The 12,474-nt window shown below is 41.7% G+C and overlaps 1 protein-coding gene across 1 annotated transcript in view; it reads left to right on the top strand.

Annotated features, from left to right (window-relative positions):
• Nucleotides 1–5,533, top strand: part of HSDL2 (hydroxysteroid dehydrogenase like 2) — an 85,654-nt gene extending 80,121 nt beyond the window's left edge. The window contains exon 9 of the mRNA XM_011941820.1: nucleotides 3,558–5,533. Coding sequence (XP_011797210.1) covers nucleotides 3,558–3,670 — 113 coding nt within the window. The 3' untranslated portion in view covers nucleotides 3,671–5,533. The remainder of the gene's footprint in view (nucleotides 1–3,557) is intronic.
• Nucleotides 5,534–12,474: the final 6,941 nt, after the last annotated feature.

Below are 12,474 nucleotides of genomic sequence, written 5' to 3' on the forward strand. Positions count from 1 at the left end.
GACGGAAACAACCCAAATGTCCATTAAGAGATACATGGATAAACAAAGAGTGGTATATACACACAATGAAATAGTAGTCACATAAAAAGGAATGAAGTACTGACACATGCTATACCATGGGACATTATGCTAAATGAAAAAAGCCAGACACCAAAGATCACATATTGTAGAAATCCTTTTATATTAAATATCTAGAATGGGTGCATCCATACACACAGAGAGCTGTTGGTGGTTGCCAGAGTCTGGAGGCAGGGGGAACTGCTAATGCTGAATCCCTGAGGGTTTCATTTTGGGATGATGAAAATGTGTTGAAACTAGATAGATACCACATGTGTTGCGTGGTGGTACACAACATTGTGGCTGGACTTAAATGCCACTGAATTATTTCTCTTCCTTTTCTTATAAGGGCACTAATCCCATCATTCTGGCTCCATCCTCATGATTTCACCTAAACCAAATTATTTGCCCAAGGCCCCACTTCCTGAGACCATCACGCCGAGGGCAAGAGCTTCAAGTATGAAGTTTGTGGGGAATGCCAACATTCAGTCCATGACACTAAGCAGAGTCTTCCTGTACTCTTCCCACAGCTTCCTGATGCAGTTTTCTACATTGTCAAATGTATCAGCTCATGTCAGTCCATTTTTTCCCTGGAGCCCTTTGTCTTCATGTTATAATCCAGACCTGAAGCTCATTAAGCCTGCTACACAGCTGTTGTCCTAGAAATTTAACTCTCTCCTGCATTGAATCTCCTGTTTCCTGGATCCCATGTCTTCTTTCTTCCTTTACATTTTCATTTTGGTGGCACACATTCTCCAGTAGTTTCATGAGAAAGGATACCCTAGAGAAAATTTTTGTGTGTATCTGAAACCACTATTATTCTACCAACTCTCTTGATTGTTTGGGTAGAGATTTCTGGGTTGCAATTCATTTTCCCTCAGAATTTTGAGGCCATTTTTTTTTTTTTTTTTTTTGAGACGGAGTCTTGCTCTGTCGCCCAGGCTGGAGTGCAGTGGCCGGATCTCAGCTCACTGCAAGCTCTGCCTCCCGGGTTTACGCCATTCTCCTGCCTCAGCCTCCTGAGTGGCTGGGACTACAGGCGCCCGCCACCTCGCCCGGCTAGTTTTTTGTATTTTTTAGTAGAGACGGGGTTTCACCATGTTAGCCAGGATGGTCTCGATCTCCTGACCTCATGATCCGCCCGTCTTGGCCTCCCAAAGTGCTGGGATTACAGGCTTGAGCCACCGCGCCCGGCCGAGGCCATTGCTTTATTATCTTAAGATTATCGTTGAGAATTTGATGTTGTTGTTCTTAATCTTTTCTATCTACCCTTGTCCTTTCTGAAAGTTTTTGAAATCAGAGACATCTTTCTCTGTGGTGGTCTCATATTTCACAGTGATAAAAGGTAAATGTCTTCTGTCATTTTTTCAGCCCCTTGAAAAGTTCTTATGTTATTTCTTTGATAGTTCTCTCAGTTTTCTCTCTTTTGACTTTCTGGAGAAAAAGATCATCTGATTTAATCATGCATTTCTCCTATTGCACATGTATTTGTATAATTCTTTTCACCTTCTAGGAGATCGACTCACCTTCCTTTTCCTTTCTATTGCATTTTAGTTTTGTTGAGTAAAATTTTAATTTCTAAGAGCTCATCTTGTTTTCTGATGGTTTTTCTTCCTCCTCGTCAATCCAACCCATCCCCTGTCTTTCCCTGGTATCGCTGCCTTTACCCCTTTCCCTTTTTCTCCCCTCTCCTTCCTCTTTATCCCCTCTTCTTTTCCTCTCTCCTTCCTGTGCTCCTCCTCTTCCCTCTTTCTCCACCTGCATCCTGTTCTCCATCCCTTGCTGTATTATTTTCTTTTATCTCTGAGGGCAGAGATTATGGAATTTTTAATTTGTTCTCCATTTACTCTACTTTAGTTATCTTTCGTCTGAGCCTGCATTCTGTTTCCTCCAGGTTGCTCTTATCTATGTTTTGGTTTTGGTTATATTTGATGTCCATTCATCTCTATGGGCAAGGCTTTGCAAAGCTGATTGGAAGATGTGTGTGAGTAAGGTGGGTGGAATGGTAGGCTTCACTGTAGAATAACAGAACATGATCCAGTTGATTTAGCTGAAGGACACCCAGATGTCTGTGTTTTTTGAGGGGCTGTTCTGTTCCTTCAATAATAAAGATCCTTCAGTATCCTCCATGTAAATAAAATTTGCCCCTTCATTTATTATTTGCTAGTATTAGGATTTGAACATCACATTGTCTTAAAGTAGGACACAGCTCAGTTTATTCATTAAAATAGTTGGACTTGATCCTTTCTACCTATAATAACTCTATGAGGCTTTGCAACAACCTCTAGTTGGAATGATTTAAAGGCATTTAATAGCTTAATATACATATAATACATTAACTCACATACTTTCTCTACAAAGAACCTGTGTGGGGCACAGTGGTGGGGAGAGTGGCTACTAATATACCAAACACATTTTGTGCCTTCTAGGAGATATGTCATCTATATCAATTAACATAATGTAAGACAGAAAATCATAAATGAGGCTGGGCCAGATGGCTCACATCTGTAATCCCAGCACTCTGGGAGGCAGGTGGATCACTTGAGACCAGCCTGGGCAACATAGCAAAATCTCATCTCTACAAAAAATTAGCCCTGCACGGTATTGCACGCCTGTAGTCCAGCTACTCAGGAGGCTCAGGTAGGAGGTTCGGCTGAACCTGGGAAGTTGAGGCTGCAGTAAGCAATGATCACACCACTGTACTCCAGCCTGGGAGACAGAGTGAGACCCTGTCTCAAAAGAAAAAAGAAAAGGAAAAAAAAAGTCATAAATGAAAGGCAGACATATCTGGCTTTGAATTGCAGCACTGCCTCATACAAGCTGTGTGACCTTGGGCAAGTCAAAATCCTTTTTGAGTCTGTTTCTTCATTAATTCCACTATGTGACAGACCCCATACTGACACTGGAATAAGAGTAGCAGATAACAAATGTACTTCTCTCCATGGAGCTCATATTTATTACATGTTGTTATTAGCTACAATTCTATTTTAATGCTCACATATTTTATACCCTGGCATTTCTGTGGTTAAAGTAATGCTAACACATATTTTGTGTCCATACACTATACTTTTAATGATCATTTCTTAAGAATATTTTGTTCATTTACACTGTTTGGTTTTTTTAACTTAAACTTGAAATGTTAAAAGTTTAATGAACTATCATAAGTTGGAAAATTAACTAAAATAGACAGTATTTGTTTACCAGAGAATTCATTAGAGGGCCGTGTATCCTTTAGTGTATAAAAATCTTTTTAGTGTAAAAACATTTGCTCTAATCTTTTGCTGATTGTGGTTTTTATGCTAGCTCTTATAGGATATTGTTAACATCTAAGTCTAGGAATTGGGATTCCCAAGATACTGATATAAAATGCTGTAACAGAAATTTCTGTGCTTCTGAGGTTTGTAGAACTCGAGATTCTTTTTAGAATGAGTGTTCTTAAAGCAGTATATCCCTAAGGGCATTAATGGTTGCTTTTCTCTCTTCTCGTTTTCTCATTTTAGGGAAACTAAAACCAGCAATGGCATTCATGTCAGGAAAATTGAAGATTAAAGGTAACATGGCCCTAGCAATCAAATTGGAGAAGCTAATGAATCAGATGAATGCCAGACTGTGAAGGAAAAGATAAAAAAAAAAAAAAAATGTTGACTGCTATGCTCAAAAAGTAAAAAAAGCTCAACAGTTAAAATCTAATGTTTGTTTTCTTTCCTGTTGTGTTATAAGGATATGCATGTTTGTTCTGGAAAAAATAGAATTTGTCTCTAAAAGACCTGAAATTGTAATTAAAACAGCAAGCTAGTCAAACATAAGCTTCATTAAGTGGGATTCTAAGACAGTATGTGTTTTTATATTTCAAGGGTTTAACCCTTTGAGCCTTACATCTCATTCACTGTCTTTCTCCAAGAAAAGTATTTTGGGCGGCCAGTCAGATCAAGCAGTAAAATTAGCTCTTTGTCATGTAAAATGAAGCTAGTCTGTTTTAAAATTTTTAGTTTTGGATTGTATACTAATGAAAATTTTAATGATGTATTTGATTTTTATATACTTATTTTAAAGAAAATCTTACATAGTGCATTTAACAAAAATCACAAAAAACGAATTAACTACTACTGGTGAGGACTAAATGAAACAATCATTTTTCATTTTGATAACTAGCTTTCCAGGTAGACTTAGTTAGCCACAGGAAAATATTACTAATGTAATTTAACAAATTGCAGTATGTATTCCATATAAAAATATTTTTAAATTGTCCTAAAACAAAATAATTTTCTCCCTAGGAGTATGTATTTGGCTACCATGTTTTGAAACAGGAACCTTAGAATAGGGCATTGGTATAGGCTGAATTGTGTAACCCCCAATTCCTTCGTTGAAGTCCTACCTCCCATTTCTTTCGAATGTAACTATTTGGAGATGAGGTCTTTAAAGAGGTGACTGAGTTCAAAGGAGGCTGTTAGTCTAATCGAACACGGTGTCCTTTGGACATAAGAGATACCAGTGATGCGTGCACAGAACAAGAACCAGGAGAGGACACAGTGAGAAGGCAGCTATCTCCAAGCAAAGAGAGAGGCCTCAGAAGAAACCAAATCACCAGCACCTTGATCTTTGACTTCTAATCTTCAGAATCGTGAGAAATAAATTTCTGTTGTTAAGCCGTCCTCTGTGGGAGGCCAAGGCAGGAGGATTGCTTGAAGCCAGGAGTTCAAGGCCAGCCTGGACAACATAGTAAGACCCTATCTCTACCCACCAAATAAGTTAATTTAAAAAGCCACTCAATCTGTGTTTTTTTTTTATGGCAGCCCTCGCAAGCTGATACAGTGGTTTGAGAGGCTGGGAGGGTTGAGGGGAAGATAAACTTTAAAAAAGCTCTTATCTTTCATTTCAATCAGTTAAAAATACTTGCTCAGTGTAACAATCTTGCTTCTCATCTTCCACTCTAATATTATTGTGCCATTAAGCAATTTAGCTAATCCTGACATTTCTTAGAATCATAATGTCAGGAGCATTTAATCTGTATTTTACAAGTTAGGAAGCAGAGGATCAGAGATGGGAAAGGACTAGTCCAAGGCCAAAATTAACAAGCCCTATCTAACAAAAATTTTCCAATACATTTATGTTGAATGGAACTCCAAGATCTCACCTCTCCATCCAGGAATGGAGTCCATGTAATCAAAATGAACTTAAAAATAGGACAGTTTCAACAAGTCTGGAGATTCACTGCAACTGATCAAAGGGGGTCCAGTCAACATGAGCCAGCGTGATGGTGACGAGGAAGCCCCCTCTGCTTTAATCCACACCAGGAACGTAACCTGAAGTAACCTGATGTTAACCAATCTGCTATTTCTACTATGCTATTTCCTTGTTCCTGCTAGTGCTGCCTTGCAAATGCAGACCGTTCTGTCACACCTGGTGGAGCCTGTTTATTTTGTAGGCTGGATGCTACCCGGTTCATGAATTCTAATAAAAGCCAATTAGATCTTTACAATTTAATTTGTTGAGATTTTATTCTTTGACATTCTTTAAGGTTTGGGAAAATGAGAAGTAGAAAATACCGTGAGGCAGCAATCTCTGGGTTCTGGTCATTAAAACATGAATTTGCTCATTATACCCATTCCAACGGGGGGATTCAGTCAAGGGACCTTGCCCTTTTCTTGACTGACCTGCTTGATTATTGCCCTAAGTGATTGTTAGTTGGGTTGCCCATCAGAATCTCTGCCTTCTGGCTTTAAAATTTTTTCCAAATTGGAGTAAATTGAGCTGACTGGTTTTGAGCTTGTAATGTTAGGGGACCAGCAATGAGTTCCTCTGATCCATCCAATCATTAGTAGATTACACCTTTGTTTTAAACCCATCACAGTCTACTATTCATCCCTTTTTTAAATAACCATTTAAAAATTTTCTATCCTGAATTGCATTTTGAAAGGGATGGTTCCTAGGTAACACAAGGTAGAAAATTTACATCTCAAAGGCAAAGAACTTACATTTCAGGCCCAAATATTGTTATTTGCCAAGACAGAAAGGTGATGCTAAGAAGCCCAGTTAAGACAAAATGGTAGAAGGTGAGGTTTATTTGGACTAATGCTCTCACCTATTGTAAGAATTTCTACTGATTTTCCTTTATAGATACACATTTTTACAAAGAGTTTCAAAATAACTGGCCAAATACCAGAAATGCAAATTTTGGAGACTGATTTAATTCAATAGGCGGTCTTTTCAACTTAGCTTCTGTTTCTTAACTAGATTACTGAGTTCAGGGCAGAGCCCATTAGCAAATAGAGCAGACAAAGGGTTTCCTATTTCTGGACGCAGATGGATAGTTCTGAAAAAGAAGCAAACCTGCTTTACCCACGGGCCTAATTTTTATAAATATTACCTAGCTTTCTTTTTGCCTTTGGAGTAAAATAGTAACTAAGTGAAAAGGTTGGCAGATTCAATCTTTTTATAAACTAGTTGCTAAAGCTTTTCATTTGCCTTCTACATGGGATCTTTTAAAGAGGCAAACATTTTTGAAATCTTTTTAGAAGCTTTTGCACATCAATAGGTATCCCTGGGAAGGCCTGATTCAGAAGCCCTCATTTTTAAACTCAATTCTTAGATGAACAAACAGTCTTATTCATCTGGAATGTTCCACATAATGGTCATCATAATTCTCATTTATCTTTAGTAAGATTTCACCATTTTTGTAAGTATTTGCAGCTTCTAGGCCCTAATACATGTAAAAGGCAAACATAGCCAGAAAGTGAAGTACACAGTTCTTTAAAAATTTAAGGGCCGGGCGCGGTGGCTCACGCCTGTAATCCCAGCACTTTGGGAGGCCGAGATGGGCAGATCACAAGGTCAGAAGATCGAGACCATCCTGGCTAACACGGTGAAACCCCGTCTCTACTAAAAATACAAAAAAAAAAAAATTAGCCGGGCGTGGTGACGGGCGCCCATAGTCCCAGCTACACAGGAGGCTGAGGCAGGAGAATGGCGTGAACCCGGGGGGCGGAGCTTGCAGTGAGCCAACATCGCGCCACTGCACTCCAGCCTGGGCGACAGAGCGAGACTCTGTCTCCAAAAAAAAAAAAAAAAAAAAAAAATTTAGGGATGCTGTCCAGGCATGGTAGCTCACACCTGTAATCCCAGCACTTTGGGAGGCTGAGGTCGGCGGATCATTTGAGGCCAGGAGTTCGAGACCAGCCTAGCCAACATGGTGAAACCCCATCTCTACTAAAAATACAAAAATTAGCCGGGTGTGGCAGCGTGGCCTGTAATCCCAGCTACCCAGGAGGCTGAAGTGTGAGAATTGTTTGAGCCCAGGAGGTGGAGGTTGCATTGAGCCAAGATTGCACCACTGCACTCCAACCTGGACACAACAGAGTAAGACTCTGTCTTTAAAAAAAAAAAAAAAAAAAAAAGAATTAAGGATGCCATTTTTAAATTGAATCTTGAGTCTCTCAGAGTCAAGATAAAAGTCTAAGAGTGAAATTCCATGAGGTTGGGTCATTGTGTTTTTTCTGTCTCTCCCTCTTTCTCTTTCTCCCCCCACCCCATGTTTTTCTCCAGGGTTCCTGGCTTATAATTCCTATAGCAGCATTGTTACAAGCTTTTGTTACAATGTTGGGTGTGTCAGGCCTTGCAGGCAGGCCTCAGGAAACGGAATTTCTCTGACCTTCTCTTGCCTTCCTTTCACCTCCCCAAGGCAGAACTGTGGGTCATATAAACCCTCATTCCAGAGAGGGTCCTGCTCCATATGGTGGGGGAAAGAATGCCAACTTAATGAAGCCTCCATAAAAACCCAAGAGGACTGGGTTCCAAGAGCTTCTGGATAGCTGAAGAACACATGGAGGGTCCTGGAGGGTGACACACCCAGGGAGGGCTGGAAAGCTCTGTGCCCCCCTTCCCTAATACTGTGCCCTACGCATCTCTTCATATGTATTTATATTATTATAGTACATACATTATAGTATATGTATATAGTATATTATATTATACCTTTATTTCTTTACAATAAACTGGTAAATGTGTTTCCCTGAGTTCTGTGAGCTGTGAGCTGCACCAGCAAATTAATCGAACCCCAAGTGGGGGTTGTGGGAACCCCAACTTGAAGTCAGTTGGTCAGAATTTCCAGAGGCCCAGAGTTACAACTGCTGTCTGGGAGGTAGGCCAGTTTTGGGGACTGAGCCCTCGACCCGTGGCATCTAACACTTTGGAGACAGTAGATAGTGGGCAACATCGTGATACCCACTATCTCCAAGTAGATAGTGTCAGAATAAAATTGGAGGACACCCACTTGGTGTCCACTGCTTAGCGTGTGGGAAAAACCCTCACACATTTGGTCACAGACGTCTTCTTGTGTGTTGGTGATTGTTGTGTTGGTATAAGAGCAGAGGAAAAATGGTTTGGAGTTTTTCCCAAAACAGTCATGTAATGCTTTCCTAGTGTACCTCAGTGCACAGATGTCTTCTTTTTTCTGCAGTGCATTCTAGAGTGCAGTGGCATGCTCACAGCTCACTGCAGCCTTGAATCCTGGCCTCAAGGTCTCAGCTTTCCAAGTCTCAGCTTTCCTGGGCTCCTGCCTCAGCTTGCCAAGTAGCTGGGATTACAGGCACATACCACCCTGGCTTTGTTTGTTTTTTTTTTGTATGGACAAGGTCTCACTTTGTTGCCCAGCCTGGTCTCAAACTCCTGGCTTCAAGTAATCCTCCCACCTCAGCCTCCCAAAGTGCTGGGATTATAGGTGTGAGCCACCATGCCCAGCCTAAATAATTGTTTAAATTCCAGTTTTTAATTATTCTGTGTTAGGATGCAGAAATACTTTGTGTCCTGCAATACTGTTAAACCTACTTACTAGTTTTAGCAGCTTTTTTGTAAATCCCTTAGCATTTTCTATGTATGTGATAGTTATCTGCAAATAAAGATAGTTTTATTTCTTCTTTAACATTGTGTGTGCCTTATATATTTCTTTTCTTGTCATATTGCACCGTTAGACCCACAGTATAGTGGTGAATATTGGTGGTAAGAATGGATATCCCAGCCTTGTTCTTAGTCTTAGGGGGAAAACACTGTGTTTTTTCACCATTAACTATGATAGTTGTAGGGTGTTTTTTTGTAGATGCACATTATCAGGCTGATTATTGTTTATCTGCTGAGTATTCTTAATCATATGATTGCTGAATTTTGTCAAATGCTATTCCTATTATCTATTGAGACGATTAGGGTTATTCTCCTTTATTCTGTTAATATGGTGAATTCAAATGATTTTTTAAAATTACTTTTACTTTTTTTAGAGATGGGGTCTTGCTCTGTTACCCAGGCTCATCTCAAACTCTTGGTCTCAAGCAGTCCTCCTGCTTTGGCCTCTCAAAGTGCTGGAATGACAGGTGTGAGCCACCTTGCCTAGTCTAAAATGATTTTTTTAAGTTAAAAATATTTATTGTGCTGTTTTCCCCAACCCATGTTTGTTGAAGCCAAATGTACTTAAATAGAGACAAACAGCTGTATCTAGGGGAATGATGGCAGTTTAGGAAGTATCAGGCTTCATTCCCAACCAACAGAAAGTTCACCTAGAAACTATCCACAGGGCAGAAAATCCTTTTGTAAACCCCAATACTTGGAAACAAGTTTGAGACACACATGGTCCACAGAACTGAATGAAATCTGAATTAGAAGGGTAAAGAGAACAGTCTTTTTTTTTTCTTTTTAAGAGACTGTGTCTCACTATGTTGCCCAAGGAAGAATGGTCTTATTCCAGCTGTGGCACCCCTTTCCCTCCAAGTCAGCACAATGCAAGACAGAAGATTTTCCTGGCCCACAGTTTCTACTAGGGGAAAAGAGAAATTGAGACAGTCATCTAGCTTCCCTAGCGTATTCTGAGATGTTTCCCAGGCAGCCCACTGTGTTTTCCCCTGGAACACTTGGGGAAATGGCATCACTAGACCACTCAGGGCCAGGCAGAAACAATGAAAGGAGGCAGAGGTCATAGTAACCAGCACATGGATCTTGGTAATACCTTTACGTTTCTGCAAGTTGTGGCACCAGATGAGAGATACCAGCCAGTCTCAAAGCCTACCCACAAAACTGAGCTAGTCACTTTCAGAAGCATGGTGGGAATTTCAAGCTAGCTTGAGTCCCTAGATAGCTGGTCTCTGTGCCCAGACTCAGAGCCCACCCCAACAATCCTACTCAAGCAAGGAAACTCCCACCTCCATGCACCGGAGAGAAGGAGCTAGACCAGCTTGACCCAGGAAGCCAAACGAAGATCTACCCAGCCCTCAGCCAAAAATCCCACCTAACAACCTACCCAGGCAGGAAGACTCTCACCTCTGAACATTTCAGAAATGCAAAGGGGCCAGACTGGCTTGACCTGAGAAGTTAAACAACCACTTAGCTCAGTCAAAAGCCTACCCCACAGTTCCATCCTGACAGGCAGGCAATCCTCAATTGTGCATTTTTTTTTTTTTTTTTTTGGAGATGCAGTTTCACTCTTGTCACCCAGGCTGGAGTGCAATGGCATGGTCTCAGCTCACTGCAACCTCTGCCTCCTGGGTTCAAGCGATTCTCCTGCCCCAGCCTCCCGAGTAGCTGGGATTACACGCACCTACCAACACACCCAGTAGAGACGGGGTTTCTCCATGTTGGTCACGCTGGTCTCGAACTACTGACCTCGTGACCCACCTGCCTCGGCCTCCCAAAGTGCTGGGATTACCGGCCGCACCCAGCCTCAATTGTGCAATTCTAAGGAGCATAGCTTGTGATCCCACTTGTCCCAAGCAATGACTCCACCTAACTTCCAATCCCAGCCCGCAGTCTTCCCTAACTGCAGATCCCAAATACCAGAATTGCTTGGCTAGGGAATATATCCTGTGACTAACCTGACCAAAAGCCCTCGCAGTACCCAGCCAGCAGCTCTATCCAGTACCAGAGCAAAGGCAGTAGCCCAGTCAACTAGAGAAATCACAACAAGCTCTGCCTATCTGGGGTCATTCCAGCTTATCTGGGAGCTGGCCCTTCCAGAATCACAGGCTAAATAGTGAAGGTCTATTCCTGCCAAAGAACACCTTCATAAGCCAGAAGAGGGGGTGGTCTTCTTCTTTTTTTTTTGATACGGACTCTCGCTGTGTTGCCCAGGCTTGAGTGCAGTGGCACAATCTCGGCTCACTGCAAGCTCCGCCTCCCAGGTTCATGCCATTCTCCTGCCTCAGCCTCCTGAGTAGCTGGGACTACAGGCACCCGCCAACACGCCGGGCTAATTTTTTGTATTTTTAGTAGAGACGGGGTTTCACCGTGTTAGCCAGGATGGTCTCGATCTCCTGACCTCGTGATCTGCCTGCCTCGGCCTCCCAAAGTGCTAGGATTACAGGCGTGAGTCACCATGCCCAGCCAGGGGCGGTCTTCTTAAATGCTCAGACAACAATGCAAGGACACAAAGATTGCAAAGAATCAGTGAATTATGACACCTTCAAAAGACACTAATAAAGCTTCAATAATGGGCCCACATGGGATGAGATTTTAAACCTTACAGCACACAAATCTCTTATTTTAGACTTTTTATCTTCCTTATGATATTCTTTTCCAGGCAATTCTGTTTCTAAATTCTGAGTCAATATAAAAGATGGTAAAGATTCTTGGCCAACTATACACCATAATAATTATTGACCGGGCGCAGTGGCTCACGCCTGTAATCCCAGCAGTTTGGGAGGCCAAGGCATGCGGATCACGAGGTCAGGAGGTCAAGACCATCCTGGCTAATACAGTGAAACCCCATCTCTACTAAAAATACAAAAAATTAGCAAGGCGTGGTGGCATGTGCCTGTAATCTCAGCTATCCGGGAGGCTGAGGCAGGGGAATCGCCTGAACCTGGGAGGCAGAGGTTGCAGTGAGCCGAGATTGTGCCATTGCACTCCAGCCTGGGCAACAAAGCGAGACTCCGTCTCAAAAAAAAGAAATTATTATTATTATTTTACATAAGAAGAAACAATGTAATGATTGATTTTTGAGTGAAAAGCTAACTTTATGATTTCTAGGAAAAATCCCATTTAGTCATATTGTATTAATTATATATTGGCGGATTCAATTTTGTATTTGTGTCCATTTGCCATATTGGGGCTATACTTTTTTTTTTTTTTGAGATGGAGTCTCGCTTCGTTGCCCAGGCTGGAGTGCAGTGGCGCCATCCCCGCTCACTGCAAGCTTGCCTCCTTGGTTCACGCCATTCTCCTGCCTCAGTCTCCCGTGTAGCTGGGACTATAAGTGCCTGCTACCATGCCCAGCTAATTTTTTGTATTCTTAGCAGAGATGGGGTTTCACCATGTCAGCCAGGATAGTCTCGATATCCTGACCTCGGCCCGCCTTGGCCTCCCAAAGTGCTGGGATTACAGGCGTGAGACACCGCACCCGGCCTGGGTTGTAGTTTTCTTGACACGTCTTTGTCTATTTTT

Source organism: Colobus angolensis, unplaced genomic scaffold, assembly GCF_000951035.1.
Source record: "Colobus angolensis palliatus isolate OR3802 unplaced genomic scaffold, Cang.pa_1.0 Scaffold103, whole genome shotgun sequence".
Taxonomy (NCBI): domain Eukaryota; kingdom Metazoa; phylum Chordata; class Mammalia; order Primates; family Cercopithecidae; genus Colobus; species Colobus angolensis.